The sequence below is a fragment of the Fundulus heteroclitus genome, chromosome 13 (genome assembly GCF_011125445.2).
Source record: "Fundulus heteroclitus isolate FHET01 chromosome 13, MU-UCD_Fhet_4.1, whole genome shotgun sequence".
Classification (NCBI taxonomy): Eukaryota; Metazoa; Chordata; class Actinopteri; order Cyprinodontiformes; family Fundulidae; genus Fundulus; species Fundulus heteroclitus.
In genome coordinates this window covers 35,921,677-35,941,560 of record NC_046373.1, presented here as the reverse complement: position 1 = coordinate 35,941,560, position 19,884 = coordinate 35,921,677, and the positions used below count along the sequence as shown (strand labels likewise).

Here is a 19,884-nt window from a genome sequence, read left to right as displayed (position 1 = left end):
GAAGGTTTAGATGAAGCTAAAATTTTAGATAGCTCAGAAAGCTCTACTGCTTTTAAACAGTTCAGACACTGCGCAGGTTCTAAGGATTCCTCCAATGCTGCCTCACTTACTGAGGACGAGGTAATCATGTTTGGGAGGATGCCAATTATTTTATTTTTAATGGAATCAATTTTATTTATGAAGAATCCCATAAAATCATTACTGCTAAGAGCTAAGGGAATGGATGGATCAACAGAGCTGTGGCTCTGGGTAAGTTTGGCAACTGTACTGAAGAGAAATCTAGGATTATTCTTATTCTCCTCAATTAATGATGAAAAATATGCTGCTCTAACTCTGTGAAGGGTCTTGTTATACAACAATAGACTGTTCTTCCAAATTAGGTAGGATTCCTCTTGGTGTGTAGAGCACCATTTTCTCTCCAATTTCCTAACATTGTGCTTCAAGGAACGCAGCTCTGAATTAAACCAAGGAGCCAGCTTCCTGTGAATAATCACCTTCGTTTTCAAGGGAGCTACATTGTCTAATGCAGAACGCAATGACGAAGTCATACCGTTTACAAAGACATCTATTTGTGAATTGGAAGAAACAACATTGCTGCCATCTACAGGGCATTTCTGCAATACGGAGGATATTAAAAAGGGGACAGACTCTTTAAGTTTTGATACAGCATTATCCGATAAAAATCTACTATAATGGAACCCTCTTTTGGGGGTGGAGAACTCAGTTAGATTAAACTCAAATGTTATTAAAAAATGATCAGATAGGACAGGGTTGTGAGGAAATACTGTTAATTCTTCACAATCAATGCCATATGTCAGCACAAGGTCTAAAGTATGGAGCCAAGAGTGCGTCGGTTTATGCACATTTTGAGCAAAACCAATTGAATCTAGGATAGTTTTAAAGGCTACACTAAGGTTATCACATTCTGTGTCAACATGAATGTTAAAATCACCCACTATAATAGCCTTATCAGTATTTAACACCAAATCAGATAAGAAATCTGACAACTCATCCAAAAACTGAGTGTAAGGGCCTGGTGGACGATACAAAACAACAAACAGAAGAGGTTTTATTGCTTTGCAGTTTAGATGAGGGAAACTGAGGGTTAAATGTTCAAAAGAACTGTAGTTATTAATTGGCCTGGGACTAATTAATAAATCAGACTGAAAGATGGTTGCCACTCCTCCTCCTCTTCCCACAGATCTGGGAATGTGGAAATTTGAATAATTGGAGGGAGTTGACTCATTGATACTAACGTAGTCCTCTTGTAGCCAGGTTTCTGTGAGACAAAACAAATCAATCTGTTTATCAGAAATCAATTCGTTAACTAACAAAGTCTTTGGAGGGAGAGACCTTATATTTAATAGACCACATTTAATTGTTTTATTTTTAGGTTCAAGGTGAACCGTATTGATTTTTATTAGGTTTTTATGATTTGTTCCTTTTAGATAAGTTTTTGATCTGTTAAGTTTTGGCCGTGGGAATATATATACACACATACATACATACATACATACATACATACACATATATATATATATATATATATATATATATATATATATATATATATATATATATATATATATATATATATATATATATATATATATATCTCACTTTGGGCATCCAGTTGGAAGCAGTCTCGAGTCAGCTTTCCTGCAAAAGCTGAGAAAAGGTCTATGCTTTGAAACTAGATTGAATTAGCAGATTTCTTTGCTGGAAAATCCACAATAAGTCAAAACGTGTATGATTATCGTTTTTAAAATTAACTGAAGTCCTTTGTTTTATAATGACTCCATTCAGGAAAAAGTGTGACAATAATCAGTGGATGTAAACTTTTGACTGCAACAGTATAAACTAGTTTCATCAACTGTATTTCTACTATAGATGGTGAAGAAGTCACCAGTGGAAAGATCTGCCAGAGCTTGGACTTCTTCTGTGTTGAAAGAAACTCTTCTCATAATTTCTATATTTTTGATAGATCTGACCAGTTTACGTGGTAGTGAGGAAACCCATGAGGATTTGTCAGCTGATGACCAAGAGACCCATGATGATATTGGTGAGCTAAGCCATTTTCACCTAGTATTATGTGGGCTGTAGTTATGTCTGTAAATTAGTTTTCAGTGTAATAAAACTGCAGTTTTTTTTCTTGAAATAATTTATTTTAATTTCCGAACAGAATGATGCCAGTAATATTTAATTTTAAATCCTCTTTTTTTAAACCTCAAAATAGACACTTTAACGATGACAACATATTTCCTACATTACATCTTTATCAAACATTATAACTTGTCTTTTTTCAAAAGGCAAGCCAACATTTGTGGCTCTGAACAAGTTTAATTCAAGTGGACTGTAGGCAAAATGGCTCTTTTGCCTACAGAATATTTCTAATTTTGGCAATATAACACAGGAGGTGAAAAAAGGAAACTCTGGAAGCGTCATGATTTGGTGGTTATGTTAAGAACCAACGGTGCAGAAGAAGCAGTGAGGAAACGTCGGTATGCAGGTAAGTGATTTAATCCAGAAAACTCACCAGGATGGTAACAAAGGCAGGGCACAAACTGGGATGGAATAACAACGAGAGCCCTGACTGACATGGATGGTTACAGCCTAAGGATCCAGCAACAACTGAACAGAAACCCGGAACTTAAATACACAGGAGATAATTTAATTAAACAGGACACAGGTGTGGAGTAATCAAAGGTCACAGAAACGGCTGGAAGGTAATTTAGGAAGAAGCGTGAACAACAGAGAATGAAAAACACACATAAACCCCAAGGATTACACTCATAAATAATCAAAACTGTTTTGGGATCGTGACAGGAAGCCTGTTTAATATGGGATTTAAATGACATGTCTTGGTCAAAAATAACACCACGATTTTTTACTTTATTACCAGAGGCCAAGTCTCTGGTAATAAATCCCTGTGTGTCCATTTTTTTAGACACATTTTGCATTTCTGTAGTTTTACCCAAATCTTAAGATTTTCTGCTTCTGTTTTATTGTTATCTATAAAAAGACCTAAATATTTAATATGGGATTTAATAGGAATATTAAAGGCAGACGTTATATGACATCCCTTTAATGGTAAAATATCCCATTTATTTAAATTTTGTTTAAGTCCTGTGGCCTCAATTAGCTGAAGAATCTTAGGAATTTCTTTTGGATCATTTAAGAAGATGGTGGTGTCATCAACTAACTGACTGACAGAGAAATCTCTGCCTAGAATATTTAATGAACCAAATTCTGCATTTTTGATTAATGTAGAAAGCATTTCTGTGGCTGCTATGAACAAAAGCAGTGAGATTGAACATCCTTGCTTTATACCTTTGTTTATTCTAAATCTTGGTGAGGTGCCATGTGGTAGACACACTGAGCTGTTTGTATCTTTGTCAAGTAATTTGATTACATTAATAAATTTATCTCCAAAACCAAATAAGTCTAATGCTTGAAATATAAAGTCATGCTCTATCATATCGAAAGCTTTGTAAAAGTCTAGGAATAATACAAACCTTCATTTTTTATTAAGTAGCTGTAGTTAATTAGGTCAAGGATTGGCCGAATATTATTAGGTATAGAACAGTCTTTGAGAAATCCACATAGAGTGTCAGCAATTATTTGGGATAGATGTGAGTGAGAAGCTTGTAATCATTGTTTAACATTATAGGTCTTAAATTATCAAGAAGTATTGGATTTTTTGTAGGTATAGGAATGAGTGTGATTATGCCTTGTTTCATAGTGTGTGTTAGAGAGCCATTTTCCAATATTTCTGTTAGCATTCCAAAGACAAAGGTTCTGTTGTGGATCCAGAAATGTCTGTAAAAATTCCCTGTAAGGCCATCACAGCCTAGAACCTTATCTTTGGACAAAGCACCTAGAGCTTTATCCAGTCGTTCTATGGTAATTTTGCTCTCACATCTAGTAACCTCTATTATGGAATTTTTCCTGTTGAGTTGTTATAAGACAGTGATCTGATAAAGATGAGATACCAGTAGCCACACTATTTGCATTATATTGTCGGAGACTATAGCCAAAAGTCAAGACGTGATTTAGCTAAGCCATCAGGTTTAAACCAGGAGAAGGGTTGTTCGAGTGGATGCGCTTCTCTCCAACCATCTACTACGTTAAGATTCAAAAAAAGGTTATGTACATTTGAATTTATATGGTCAGATTGGAATTTCTGTCAAGCCAGTCATTGTACACCATGTTGAAATCTCCTCCTAAAATGAGATTTTTTGTGGAGTATTTTTGAAGGCGTTCTTGCATTTGATTAATCATTTCAGACAATATGGATTTGTTATGAGTAGCACTGTGGTAAACATAAATATTTTATAGAATCACAAAGCAGTTTTCAATTTTGAATACACAGATTATCCAGTGAACTAAGATGTCTTTACTTTGAGTTTCTATTTTGTTTTTTAAGTTTTCGAATAATAGGGCTACACCAGCTAATTTCTTAGTCCCATGGCAAAAAATACCCCCCCCCCCCCCCCCCCACTGATTAGACCAAAATTTCTCATCTGTTTTAATAGAGTGAGTTTCTTGTAACATTATGCAGTTAGCTTCCACATGTTTGCAAAACAAAAATATTGATTTCCTTTTAACTGGTGCTACAGTCATTCAGGGAATACTTGAACCCCATTGATGTAGTTGATGTGCCCCCGGTAGTAGACAGTTTTCCTCTCTTTCGTGGTTTGCTCTATTTTGGGCCAGACTGCGGCTCTTGCTTCCCAGTCTGGTTTGCTGAGATCTTCTTTGAAGTGGATGCCCATTTTCTTGCATGTTTTGGAATTCTTGGTGATCTTCATCATGGTGGTGTCTCATTTTGAACTGGATTATTATTGGACGATGTTTCCACTCGTCCTTTTTCCCTAAACGATGCACCGTATCTACTATGATCTCTTTAGATGAAGCTAAATTTGGAGCGATCTTGGCTAAAATACCAAGGATGACTGTGTGGATAACTTTGTTATTATTTTCTTTCAAGCCCTGGATTTTCAAATTCCATCGACGCTTGTCGATGAAATCTAGGACCAACAATCTTTCCTTTAGCTTCACGATTCTTTAATGAGTGCAGGCACCTATTTTTCCAGCACAGACAGTTTTACAATCTTTCATATTAGCTGCATTCATTTCAGCTAGCTTGGAAACGTTAGCCTCCATTAACATGATGTCACGTAGCTGCATGCAGAAGTCATCAATCTTGTTGGTTAGCTTGTTAATGGCTTCCAAAAATTGCATTGCTTCTATGTTCGTTTGTGGACACTATTACCTTGCTGGGTGGTGGTGTTGGTGCTTTGACCAGTGCTAGAGGAAAATTCCTTTTGGTGGAAGTCTTCATTGTTCTCTCCACTGTCACTTCATGCATACTCGGTATGAGGGATTGCTGCCAAGCCAATGAAAATACAGACCACTGTGACATTGTGGTTCCATGCTCTTTCAGGAGTGAATGTTAAGACTTGATGCAATCTGCTGGGTTTCCTTTGATAGGAAACGTTTTGACCAATCTCTATGACTTAACTGATTTGACTTTGTAAAGTGCCTTGAGATGACATGTGTTGTGAGCTGGTGCTGTATGAATTAATTGAATTGAATTGAAGAGAGAAAAGGCAGATGGTTTTATAGAATTCAGCGAGTACAGGAGAAATGAGGAGTGTTGGAACAAAAGAAATAATATCACGTCTCAGATTTGGACACACAGGATTTATTTAATGCTACCTTATTCATAATAGGAAAACACAATACAGCTAAATGTGATTATTTTCAATGTCAACTTTAACTTTATAGCACATTTAATACAGATGCCTGTGTCCAAATGCTGTACACATCAACAACAAAATATATAAATATGTATATACAGAGTGCGAAATACGGGGGGTCCGGGGGGGCTTGACCCCCCCCGATTAACCCATGAGTTCCTCTTAAAGCCTCAAAAGCAAATTTTTATTATTATTTTTTTTCCAGTGTCCTGTCTAGCAATGTGGCAAAAAGAATTGATGTCTTAATGCCAATAGAGCTCGACAGATTTTACTTTCACAAGTGTCAAAAAAATTTAAAATGAAATATTTTTTTTGTCACTAATGGTCTCTAAAATGTTTTTAAGCTCAACATGTCTAGTATTTAAAATTCAAAACATTTATTCACAAATATTTTCTGTTTTTGAGCCAGCCAATCCTTTTTGCGTAGGCAAATTAGCCATGTGCGCGCCAAACAGAAGAAAGACGTAACGTTGACAACAATTAATACTAAAAATGGCTAGCAAGCGAAAGCTAAATCAGAGTGTATCACTCGCACACTTTAGGTTCACGTCCAAAAAGGTGGCACTCAGAGAAGAAGAGATGGGCCTACTCGTCACCAAAACGGAGGATCCTATCCCACCCAGTGACTCCCCAGAAGAACAACTAGAAGTTGAGGCCGAGTACTCCGAAGAGGCAGCTGGTGCTGAGGTAACATTAGCTGCTACTGCTGCTAGCACAGTTGACTTGCCGGCTGGTTGGACAACGAAGCAGGTGGGCGAATGGAAAGACCGCAACCCTTGGCTTGACATTAAGGCAGGAAAATTGGGGTGTTTAGTGTGTAGAAAAGCAAAAACGTTGCTACTCTCAGAAAAGGGACTGGGTTTACACCTCACAGAACAATGGATCAACGGTGATGTTATTAGCTCTGAAGCAAAGAGGCTACGAAAAAAGATTTACAAACACAGGGACAGCTAGGCCCACACAAGGTGAGTGGAAATAACCAAGATGAAAAAGAAAGACAACCTCCCCAATGCTTTCATTGATATACAGTCCGATTTACTCAAGAAAACCACAGTCTCGTTCAGAACAGCTTACACCGTGGCAAAGGAAAGGCTATCGTATAAAAAGCTCCACCCACTCATGACAATGCAGGAGCTTAATGGAGCCGAGGTCGGTAATATTCAAATATCCGACCATGCATGCGCAGAAATAATCAGTCACATTGCCAAGGAAATGCGCTGCAATTTCGTCCGTAATGTGAAAGAAATTGATTTACGGGTGTCAATCACAATTGATGAAAGCACCATTCATGGCAGTCCCTATCTAATAATCTACATAAGATGTGATGTCAGCGGTAAGGGGGATGTAGACAATGTTTTCCTGGATGTAGTGGAACTTACAGATGGGGTCGATGCTGAATCCATTTATAACTCAATGATGGCGAGTCTACATAAGGCTGGAATAGGTGACGACTTTTTGAAGACGCACCTGATAAGCATTGCCACCGATGGAGCTGTGGTGCTCACAGGAAAAGCCAGTGGGCTTGTCGTTAGACTCAAAGAAACGTTTCCGAACGTGCAGTCTGTTCACTGCGTGGCGCATAGATTAGAACTGGCTGTCAAAGATGCTCTTAAAGAAGCATTAGTGTCTGGCACTAATCAGTTTGAGTTCTTTATTTCAAAGTTATACTCACTCTACAATCAGTCAACCAGGAACGCCAGATTGCTTAGAGAAGCAGCGGCCGAGCTCGACATGGAAATACCGAAAATAGGTCAAATCTTCACCATCAGATGGGTTGCCAGCCGCTTTAAAACAGTAAAAGCAGTATGGAAAGATTTCCCCGCACTAGCACTCCATTTCAAAACAGCCAGTGAGGACATATCACACATTGATCATGAGAGGCAAAAATACAAGGGACTTCTGAAGCACCTTGCTAACTCAGGATTTGTGGAAGATTTGGCTGTCATGAAAGACATCCTGCGTGAACTCCAGAGTCTGTCTCTCAAGCTGCAGAAAAGAGAAATGTCACTCGTGGATTCAAGTCTCGCCATCCAACAAACTATCGATGTTTTGATGGCCATGAAGATGACCGGTGGGGGGAAATCAACCAAGATGGCTGAACAGTCCATCTCATCTGGCCTTTATAAAGGCGTAGAGCAAGGCAGGGCGAAAATAAACAGGTCTCGGTTTTATGAATCAGTGATTGCGTCTCTAACAAAGCGATTACCGGAGTCAAATTTGGTGCTGATGCTCAAAGCTCTTGATAAGCATTTAGGCTTTTCCGCAGTTAATAACACGGCCAACCAGACGCGGAACAGATTGCGCGAAGACAGCATGTCTTCACTCCTGTTTGTGGACCTCAATGGACCTCCCCTGGACAAATTCGACCCAGTTCCATTCGTCAGAAGCTGGATTAAAGCAGGACATCGCCTCTCTTATTCCTGGAAACCAGGACGGCAACCACAAGAAGTTGAGCCAAGGCATTTTGGTCAATTCTAACTTAAGGTAAGAGGCAATTTTATAAATTGTCCTGTATGTAAGCCTTGTGTTTGGTTGTGGTCTTAGTGAAGCAGCCTAGCCTGCTGACCCCCCCCCCCCCTCCCTCAAAAAAGAATTACTCCGTGTTGCTCCAAAGTGACAACACTGGCACGGCTTCCTTCAAAACGGGCTCTTTAATAAACGCTGTGAAAACTACAAAAATAAAGACAAGCTTTAGAAATGGATACATTTACAGACAGTCAGGTGACACATACTGTAACAAAGTTACCTCGTGACCGCCTGCCACTTCGGAGGTCTTTAATAGATTAATTCTTCTTTGTCCACTCTAAATTAAATATTAAGTAATTAAAACACCATAACCAATAAATTTACAAAATATTACAAACATAAATACAAATACCTTTACAGCTACAGGAAATACGAGACTGCTACTCTTTCCCAGATTTCTGCTCCTTCTCTCATGCAAATCTCGCTACCTTTCTTATATACGCAAATCTCGCGATAACTTTCAACAAATGGTTTCAAAAGAAATAAAATACAATAATTTTACATAAACCTCAAAATTTTAACTAAACAACTTAAAATACATAATCTGAAATAAACATACATTTTTCCAAGAAATAAATCATTTCACTGTCACTTACACTCCCACCAAAATCACTAATTTGTTTCAATGTGATTTTTCAATGAATGTCAGAATTAAAGTCTGTTTTACTCTGTATTAGTCTCAAGTAACGTCACTACCCTATGAATAGGTCTTTCTAAATATATCAACCTTGTCAGTGGTTTTCCTTTGTCAAATGTCGTTTCACTTGTCTTTAGTTTCACCTTTCGAACCTTGCCGTCTGGGCTCTCTAGAGTCTCTACTACTAGAGCTAGCTTCCATTTACATCTTGGAGCATTATCATCTTGTAGGATCACAATGTCATTAATGTGGAGGTTCCGTGAAACTTTCTGCCATTTCTGTCGCTGTTGGAGATTTAGCAGATATTCTCGTTTCCATCTTTGCCAAAACTCGTTTGCTAGAAATTGTACTCTTCTCCATCTTTTGTTCAAGTACAAATCCTCTCTGCAAAACTGTCCTGGAGGGGGGAGAATAACTGAAGACTTCATCGTTAATAGGTGATTGGGAGTTAAAGGCTCTGGACCCAAGGGATCATTAAGATACTCCACACTTAAGGGTCTGCTGTTAATGATGGCCATTGTCTCGTAAAAGAGCGTTCGTAGACTAGTTGTATCAAGTCTGTTTGAGAATTTATCTAACATTGCTGTTAGTATGCTTCGTACTGTTCGAATTTGCCGTTCCCAGATGCCTCCCATGTGGCTAGCTGATGGAACGTTCATCACAAACTCGCAACCAATAGCTCTTTGTGGTTCTTGGTCCATATCCTTCATTAGCTCCAAAAACTCTCTTCTGGCTCCCATAAAATTTGTCCCTTGGTCACATCTTAGTTGTCGAACAGGACCTCTTATGGCAATCAGAACCCGAAGAGCGTTCATGAAAGCATCAGTTGATAAGTCATCAAGTGTTTCAATATGCACAGCTCGTGAACATAAGCAGGTGAACAATAATCCATATCTTTTGACTTACTTTCTTCCTTCCTTTACCATGAATGGGCCAAAACAGTCAACACCGCAATATGTAAAAGGAGGTGCTGTTTTTGTTCTTATTTCTGGTAACTCTGCCATCTGTTGGACATTTGTGGTCTTTCTATATCGCCTACATTTAACACAGTGGTAAATGTGCGAAGAAACCATACTTCCACATCCTAAAATCCATATGCCATTTGCACGCAATTCATTTATGGTCATGCCTCTTCCTTGATGATGTACACGTTCATGGAAGTGTTTAACGAGGAGAGCTGATACATGGGACTCCTTGGTAAGAATTGCGGGATGTTTGACATGATGATGCAAGGCTGATTGGGACAATCTTCCTCCCACCCTGAGAACATCGGACTTGTCCAAGAAAGCATTTAGTTGCTTTAGTCTCTTATGCTTGTGCAGAGAATTTTCCTTCTGAGATCTGATTTTCTGTATTTCCTCAGTAAAAGCTTCCTTTTGCACTAGCTTGATAATGAAAACTTCTGTGTCTCTTCTCTCTTCAAGATCTGTTGTTTTGTTTGTTCTTTCTTGAACACCTTTAAACTCTTTTATGCATCGTTTGAGTCTGGCAATAGCCTTTACAGCTCTCGACCAATCAGAGAACTTCTTTAGACGCTCTAGAACAGGGCTTACTTGTTTTGACTGCACGGTGTGTGCATGACCTGTACGGAGTTCAGGATCTGTCCCTTCAACTTCTCCCACCATTTCCTTTTTTATTGGAAGATCTTTTTTCCAAAGGAAATCTGGAACCTTCAACCAGTTTGATTCTTTCAGTTGTGCAGCATTTAAACCCCTTGAGGCGTGATCAGCCGGATTTTCCGCTGAGCTGACATGCTGCCATTTTTCAGGACTTGTACTTTGTCTTATTCGTTGAATCCGATTGGCAACGAATGTGTGAAATCTTTTAGCGTCTTTGCCTATATATGCCAGTACGACTTGTGAATCCGTCCAATAATATTCTAGTAGATTTTTGATTTCCAGTTCTTGTTTAATTACATCCGCGTTTCGGACTGAAGTTACAGCCGACGACAGTTCGAGTCTTGGGATGGTCATTTGTTTGATGGGTGTAACTCTCGCTTTTCCCATGACGAGTGAACAGCTTATCTGTCCTTCCTTGCTTATTGCTCTAAGGTATGAACATGCACCATAACCGTCGAGGCTCGCATCCGAGAGGTTATGCAATTCATACTGTATGATGTTGATGTCTTGTGAGTAGCTTCGTGGGATCTTCAGAGCTGCCAGCTTAGGCAGGTCTCTCAACCATGCTTCCCATCGTGGTAGAATGTGGTCTGGAAGATCATCATCCCAGTTGACCTTGTCTTTGCATAATGTTTGGAGTATTTGCTTTCCAATCAATGTGAAAGGGGCGACGAACCCAAGAGGGTCATAGATGGAAGCAACAGTCGAAAGTACCCCTCTTCTGGTCAATGGGTTTTCTTTAACTTGAACTCTGAACTGGAATTGGTCTGCTTCTATGCGCCATTGTACTCCAAGTGCACGTTCAATGTGGAGTTCTCCAAAAGCCATGTTCTGATCTTTGGACTGAGCTTGTTCTTCCTGGGGAATTGTTGCAAGCACCTCTTTATTGTTTGACACAAACTTATGCAGATGTAGGTTTCCTGTTTTGCAAAGTTCCCTTGACTCTTTGACCAGCTGTATAGCTTTGGCTGTTGATGTTACACTAGTAAGTCCATCGTCAACGTAAAAACCTCTTTGGATGAATTCAACAGTCTCTTTGCTGAACTTGTTTCTACCTTGTAATGCAATGTGTTTGAGTCCAAAATTACAACATCCAGGAGATGATGCTGCTCTAAAAAGATGTACTTTCATCCTGTAAACTGAAGGTGCGGAGTTTAAATTGCCTTTGTCCCACCAAAGAAATCTTAAATAATCTTGATGTTCCTTAATGACATAGAATTGGTGGAACATTCTTTCCACATCACACATAATGGCGACGAGGCCCTTTCTAAATCGGCATAACACTCCAACCAATGTGTTGGTGAGATCTGGTCCAGTCAATAGATGATCGTTGAGAGATGTTCCTTGGAAGTGTGCAGAACAGTCAAAAACCACACGTATTTTCTCTGGTTTGTGGGGGTGGTAAACCCCGTGATGCGGGATGTACCATGCTGTCTTGTTGTTTAGCTCATGTTCTGGCACCTTTTCTGCATCTCCGCGAGTTATAATATCGTTCATGAACTTGAAATAATCTTTATAGTATTTCTCATCCCTTCTTAGTCGACGTTCCAATGAAGACAATCTGTGTTCAGCACTTTGCTTGTTGTTTGGGAGATTCGGATTGTCTGTTTTGAATGGTAACGGGAGTTCGTAATGACCATCGTTCTTCTGTTTTATACCTTTGGTCACCTTTGACATGAACAAAATGTCTTCCTGTGAAACTGGATTTTCATCTGATGCATGTTCAGAAAAATCGGATTCCAAAGCCTTAATCACATCAGTTGGACTGGCTTCCTTTACTTGAGTTCTGCATACAAAATATACTTGTTTCTTGAGTTCAACTGCTGGTTGTGAAACAGGGAATACTTCACGAACAATTATTCTGTGACTTGTACCGATGACATCGTTGTGATTTTGAGATTGAGATGAGCAACCAACTATGCTCCAGCCAAGATCAGTTAACTGTGCGTAAGGTTGGTTCTCTTTGCCTGCAAGAACTTTGCGTGGTAGGAGGGCTTGTTGACAATTATAGCCGATAAGTAGACCAACTTCGCATTTGAGCAGTGGAGGTAGCTTATCTGCCAGCTTTTCCAGATGAGGCCACTTTAAGGCGGTTTCAGACGTTGGGATATGTGATCTGTTGACAGGGATAAACTCTCTTGTATATACTGGTGGCAGTGTAATTCTTTTTTCATCTTTATATCCTCTAACTTGAAGGTTTACCAGCTTGTCACATGTTATAACTGTTGACTTGGTGAACATAGTTGACAAGCACAGATTGACTTTACTTTTATTTGTGTCAAGACCTTGGGCTACTTCATCCAAGATGAAGGATGTATCACTTTGTGAATCAAGTAGTGCATAAACTAAAACCTCTCTGTCTGGGTCGTTCTTTGATGAAACCCATACAGGTAGAATAGAGGATGTCAACGTGCTTGAAGTTGCTTGAGTTACCCTGTTAGAGATCGCCACCGATGGTTTGTCTCCTTCTTCAGCGTCAGCTTCGTCGTTGTCTGGAGACTTTTCACTCACTGCAGGTATTACCCTGTTACGCTCAATGAACGCGTCATTGTGCAGACATGTTGGATGTCTCCTTTGACATTTTTCGCATGTGCTCTTTTTGTCACACTTCTTGGAATGATGTCCTCTCTCTAAACATCCAAAACACAGCCTTTCTGCTTGTGCAAACTTGATACGGTCTTGGAGTGGGGTTTCTGTGAATTTGAAACATTTATCAAGGGTGTGACCATTTCTTTTGCAGAAAGGACAGGTCACAGTATTTGTGTTGTTTGAGTTTGTTGTTAGCGTTTTTGCTTGGATGACTTGGTTGCGTAATTGTTTGGGTTTACTTATTTCCAAACCTCTAAGAGCTTGCACTGATGCTATAGGATCACATGCTAAGTCTGCTTCAGTGGATACAAAATCAGCAAACACATGAAAAGATGGATATTCTCCATCACTAGCCCTTCTTATTTTCATGGCTGTCCGGTTCCATCTTGTGGTCAACCAATCTGGAAGTTTTAGCAAGAGTTTCTGGATTTCCATACAATCATTGAGAATCTCCAGTGACCTTATGTGTAACATTGCAGCTTCACGATTCTTCAGGAAGTCAGCAAATTCTCTCAACTCACTTCCATCCTTGGAGTTTATTTTAGGCCAACTTTGAAGCTTGTCTCTGAAGCATTTTCCTATGGTGAATAGATCTCCAAAACGTTTTTCCAGCACTTTCCAAGCTGAGTCATATGCTTCATGTGTCCCCACTAGAAGAAAACCTTCAACTGCTTTCTTCGCGGGTCCATCAAGATACTTTCTGAGATAATAGAGTCTCTCATTCTTTGGAATGTTTTTCCTTTCTATCAGGGTTTCAAAGGACAACTGCCAATCTTTGAACTTTAAGGGGTCACCAGTGAACAATGCAGGTTCTGGAGTTGGAAGACGATTAGCGCTTATTGCTTCTGCTAGTATGCCAACTAGCTCATAATTTGACTGTTGTTGAGCTGCAACAGAGGAAACCTGTGTGGCTTGAGGGATGAATGGTGGACTTGATGCATTAAGTGTTTGGCTTATGGTGGCCTTAGGTTGTTCAGCAGGACTTTCTTGGGCTTGGTTTATTACTGTAGGATTATGTGGCATAGATTCAACAATTTTAGCATTATGGAAATGGGTAATATTTAGAGCTGGAGAAGAACTGTGTGCTGTGACAGGGATTGCTTGGATTTCACTTTCTGCTTTAATGCTCTGTGATGAACTCTGACTTTCAGAAATACTTTCAGCTTCATCATAAACCTTTACCCGTGCCTTTGCGGCATTCAATTTTTTAACTTCTTCCAAGCGTTCAATCTTTCTCCGCTGCGCTTCCATTGCTTGCTGCCTTTCCAAATTCTCGCGTTCTAGTTTTTGTAACTGAATCGTTTCTTTTTCTTGCTCTTCCATAACTGCTAATATTTCTTGAGATGCAGCTGCCTCCGCCTCTGCTTCCAATCTCTTGGTTGTTTGTGAACTACCTGAACTACCTTTAGAGCTTCTGGATTTTGACCTTGATGTCGTACTTTCAGATCCTAAGCATGACCCAAAATCTGGCCACGGCTCTTCGTCGCCTTCTGCAGAGTCTCCTTGCAGTTGTTTCTCAGCTCTTCTGACAATAAATGCAGAAAGTGATGTACATGCATCTACTTTGCGCCTTGCGTGTGTTTGAGACGTGTGCACCAGGAGTGTGTATTTGCCGTATTTCTTCATAAATGGTTTGCATATATATGCAGGTGACGTTTACATTGTTAATCAGCTCCTTTAATTCACTGTCTGAAGCTTCTTTTCTTAATATTACTTTGCTCAGTCTTGCTTCATATCTCCATTTTTCAAAACCGACTGCATATCTGTGTTGAAGCATTTTAAGTTTCTCCTCTTGAAGCTCTTTACCCTTTTCGGTTAACGTTCTAACTCTTTCACTTCTTCGAACAGTCTGTGGTTCTGAGATTTGCTCATTATCATTTTCCTCCACTTCAGTACTTGTTAGAGCATAGAGTTCTTTATGATCTTTGTCAGTCATTTTATAAGTCTGGTTAAATGTCACTAAATGCTCTTTTTAAATTGCAAAATACTCCTTCAAATTTCTAACTTATGTGACTTGAATATTACTTTATACTGTAGCTGTAATGAGATTCACTCTTAATACAGATGTATTTCAACTTAAAGAAATTTGTTAACTTCCCACTTAGTTTGACCTCAAGATACATACACAACACTCTTTCCTTAACAACAACACATCACTTTGAAGTTCGGTAGAGAATAAGTAACCTTTTGACAAATGTGTTGTAGAAACTTATGTGGCTTTAAACTTCACCTAATCCACTCTTATTCTACTTTTAACACTGTCCTTAATTCATTTCCACCGAACTTCTGATGTACAAGGTTGTTGCTGCTGTGCTTGGTTTCTTGAAAACGGTGAGCTTGACAAATGGCGCCCTCTTGTGTTACACCACGGCACCGTCACTCACTGCAGCGGCCGTCCTCTTTAACGGTCCTAACCGGCGCTGGCTGGAGAGTTACACTGTCACTCACTGCGGCTGCTGTCGTCTTAACGGTTTGTAACCGGCGCTGGCTGGAGGAGTTTTCACTGTTGCTCCAAAGTGACAACACTGGCACGGCTTCCTTCAAAACGGGCTCTTTAATAAACGCCGTGAAAACTACAAAAATAAAGACAAGCTTTAGAAATGGATACATTTACAGACAGTCAGGTGACACATACTGTAACAAAGTTACCTCGTGACCGCCTGCCACTTCGGAGGTCTTTAATAGATTAATTCTTCTTTGTCCACTCTAAATTAAATATTAAGTAATTAAAACACCATAACCAATAAATTTACAAAATATTACAAACATAAATACAAATACCTTTACAGCTACAGGAAATACGAGACTGCTACTCTTTCCCAGATTTCTGCTCCTTCTCTCATGCAAATCTCGCTATCTTTCTTATATACGCAAATCTCGCGATAACTTTCAACAAATGGTTTCAAAAGAAATAAAATACAATAATTTTACATAAACCTCAAAATTTGAACTAAACAACTTAAAATACATAATCTGAAATAAACATAAATTTTTCCAAGAAATAAATCATTTCACTGTCACTTACACTGCGGACAAACTGTCTCCTGCACTACTTTACTGTTAATTTGCAGTGTTACTGTTACAAATATATCTTACATAATTGGTAATAATAATAATAATAATAATTTTTCTGCTGTCTTTACCATCTGCCTTTGTGCACTAGCATAAGTATTGTATATTTTATATTATTGTACATTTTATTGTGAAATTGAATGTTTAAATTTTAGTATTAGAACCTGATCTTATCTGTTGTGCCTGTGCACTTTATCTGTTTCACTGTTGGTGAATGAGGAACGTCCTCTCGAGTCCTTGCATTTCTTGTGAATGTGAAGAATTGACATTAAAGTTGACTTTGACATTGTAATGTTATAGGCCTACTGCATATTGAAAAAATGTAGATTGGTATTGCAATAATCGGGAGATGGGGACCTCCCCCCCCACCCCCCCCCCCCCCCCCCCACACAAATATTGACAGGTATTTCGCACACTGTGTATATACATACAAAATAAATAACACAAAATGAAAATAATAAAAAAATTATACATTTCAAATACTAAAAAGCCTAAAAACAGTGAAAGAAAAATTATAAAAGAAATTGAGAGATTGTGGAAAAGGTGAACCTATAGAACAAATAGAGCAATGAAAGAATTCAGTGAACAGTCTTTCTACAGTGAAAACAAAGTTAAATCCTGTTAAAACGTTACAGTGAAGTTCAACAACAATAACTTATAGTCAATAACTCAAGCTTTTATACATTATTTCAAACATAGTCGTTCAATTTGGAAATTTGTTTTTTGTTTGTTTTTTACGTCGTTCCAGTCCACACTCCATAGCAGCTGGTGGCGGTAATGCACACCACTAGTTATTTGCCAACTATCACAAGAAGAAGAAGGTGGACGTTTCCGTTTCCGGGACAGAACAAACAAAGGTGTCTTGTGCTCTGACGCCGCTACATGTGTTGTGCTAGCTTTCCACACATTGAATCTGTTCAGTGCAGTTCTCTCTCTATTTTGTTTATTTTAACATTCAAAACGTCGTACGCAATGAGGTAATTATAATTATATTCGGACTTGTATAGTTGATTTTGGAGCAGGTTATGTACTGATCTCGGTGTTTGTGTTTAGGTAGCTTAGCTTGGTAGCTGCTGCAGCTGAAGGCTAAATTGAAGTTAGCGTCGCGATTAATGAATGACGATGCGGGAAGCTGGAAACTCTCCTGAGAATTTTTTTTCTCATTCATCATTTAATATAGACTATTCAGCGGGTTATCTTTAGTTCTTCCACGTAGACATAATGGACATATTTTTTTAGGCTAACGTTTGTTAGCATGTCTTGTTAACCTCCCAAGACGATGGTAGTTCACCCCAGTGAATAAAGTAACAATTTTATGATGCATACATTGAAACGAGTTTTATTTGATTTAGCATAATGACCGCCTTTTTTCTTAAAATTGGGTGCTATGATTTCTTTCCTGCAAACTACCATTAGTTGCGTGTATGTTTCTGTGGATTCGTATGTAACATGTTTGTGTTAATATGCAGAGGAGACCGCGGCAGAGGCCGGGGGGGCCGCTTTGGTGGCCGCGGAGGACTTATTCAGGGGTGAGTGTGCTGTAAAAGAATTACCAGAAATGACACCATGTGACTACAATGTGACAAATGCGCCAGTAGTATGCATTGAGCCTGGACTGCTGCAATGTCTTGCTCTCTCTACACTGTTAAGCCGGGCATACACTGTACGAGTTCTTCAGTCGTGGTACTTATATACATCTCAAACTGCGATGGAACCGCGGGGTTTAAAAGTTCACCGCTCACGATCTGTGTACGGCGCGACGCTCGGACTCGACCGGAGTGCTCACACTGTACGTCCGAACATAGACAGAAGAAGACGGGAGTGTCGATTGCTACTGTAAACATTACCGGAGAGAAACGCGCTGCTTTGGCAATATGTGCAATTTTGTGTGCAGAAAGCCCTAAAAAGAAAAGGCGACAACGTATTTGGATAAAGGCATTACTGAGCAAACGTGACTACTACGGTCTGTCAGTTTTACAGAAAGAACTTGCACAAACGTGCACAGCCATGTCTTTGTGTGTGTGTGTGTGTGTGTGTGTGTATGTATATATATATATATATATATATATATATATATATATATATATATATATATATATATATATATATATATATATATATATATATATATATAATACATACCCACGACTCGTCATGTTTTCGTCATCAAAGATCCATGTTTAGCTCATCAGTTATCTTTATGAAAAAAAGGGGCCTCAACAAAATATTTTCGTCATCGTTGACAAAAACGACACTGTGCAATAATCAAAAGCCAGAGAGGAGATGGCATCAGACAAGCAAACTTCTAGATGACCATTTAAGGCCCGTTTACACTACACTTTTTTTTTAACCGAGCCGAGACCAGTCCGAGCTCGGTAAAGCCGGGCGTACACTATACGAGTTTTTCAGTCGTGGTACCTATATACATCTCAAACTGTGCGACGGAACCGCGGGGTTTAAAAAGTTCACCGCTCACGATCTGTGCAGCGCGACGCTCGGACGCGACCGGACTGCTCACACTGTACGTCGTGTCCCCTCTGGGACCGCTCACTGTGGGGACAGAGGCAGGCGAGCGACGGTAGGTGACAGGGACCCAGAGCAGGGGGTCGAGCCCAGGTCTGGCGAGGCCCGCAGGAGGCACCGGGCGTCGGGGGAACGGAGGTGAGAGAGGAGGGACGAGACGCACCGGCGGCCGCGCGGCCCGGCAGGTCGCCCGGCCCCCACCCCCCGCGAGCGGAGGAGTGCCGAAACAGGCGGCCAGCGCGTTGCCGCCCTCCCCAATGCCCCCGCAAGCGGACCGGGCGGAGGTCGCTTCAGGGAAGCCCGCTCCCCTCTCTCCGCTGGCGGGGACGGAGAGGAGGGGAGGGCGCCCCCTCGTAGCTCTGCTTGAACAGCAGGATGCGCTCACGAAAACCTCACGACAGCCGACTGAATTTCAAATCTGTTTGATTTTCACCGACCGTCCGATTCCTGATCGGGAGGTAGTCGTGAGAAGCCAGTCCCCCCTCCTCCCCCCCTCTACAATCAAGCTGAAATTCGGCCCGATTCAAAAAATGCTCGCACGACTGAAGAATCGGCCCGAAAAGGGGAAAAACTCGTACAGTGTACGCCCGGCTTAACAGAGATAACTCTTGTGTGTAAATGGTCAGCAGACTGAACTGAACCACGCTAAACATCACCGGACCGCTCTAACTGCAGACCAGTTCCTGAGCAGGTCTCGGCCTGTTTTTTTTTTTTGGCCCAGTTTTCTGATAAAGAGCGCATGAGCAGACCGTGTCATCCCCTTACAGTCAGCTGACTGTCCGAGGGTTTTCCGGCAGTCTGCTGCACGTCCCGATTCACACTCCATTCAGACAAATTTCAGACATTCATAATAATACTAGCTTCCTTACCGTCCCACACGGTTTCCAGTAGGGCTGGGTATCATCTGGGATGAGCCAATTCGATGCGATTCTCGATACATAGCTCACGATGCGATACGATTCTCGATATAGCTCAGCATGCTTTGATTTGACTCCAATATTGATATTTACTACTATTAAATTAATGCTCAAAGTCATTCAATCAACAAAAACAGCTAAATATTCTATTAATGTTCAATTTATTGAACACTGTGCAATAAAGTGCATGTGGTTCAATACATTTAATATATTACAGAAACCAAAATTTTGCCCAGTTT

General features: G+C 40.0%; 2 protein-coding genes across 3 annotated transcripts in view; one reads left to right on the top strand and one right to left on the bottom strand.

Moving 5' to 3' along the window:
* Nucleotides 1-8,394: 8,394 nt before the first annotated feature.
* On the bottom strand, nucleotides 8,395-15,568 carry LOC118565350. The gene is made up of 2 exons (XM_036145621.1): nucleotides 8,641-15,568; nucleotides 8,395-8,565 (listed from the first exon to the last, which is right to left on the bottom strand). The coding sequence occupies exon 1, from the start codon at nucleotides 14,757-14,759 to the stop codon at nucleotides 9,828-9,830; it is 4,932 nt and encodes a 1,643-aa protein (XP_036001514.1). The 5' UTR covers nucleotides 14,760-15,568; the 3' UTR covers nucleotides 8,395-8,565; nucleotides 8,641-9,827.
* Nucleotides 15,569-17,039: 1,471 nt separating this feature from the next.
* The window catches only part of ilf2 (interleukin enhancer binding factor 2), a 36,417-nt gene continuing 33,572 nt past the window's right edge, over nucleotides 17,040-19,884 (top strand). For both annotated transcript variants that reach the window (XM_036145624.1, XM_036145623.1), the window contains exons 1-2: nucleotides 17,040-17,182; nucleotides 17,675-17,734. In XM_036145624.1, coding sequence (XP_036001517.1) covers nucleotides 17,088-17,182; nucleotides 17,675-17,734 — 155 coding nt within the window. In that variant the 5' untranslated portion in view covers nucleotides 17,040-17,087. The remainder of the gene's footprint in view (nucleotides 17,183-17,674; nucleotides 17,735-19,884) is intronic.

What these genes read in the sequence shown, in the direction of transcription:
- LOC118565350 (XM_036145621.1), bottom strand. Translation starts at nt 14,759, where the DNA reads ATGAAGAAATACGGCAAATACACACTCCTGGTGCACACGTCTCAAACA.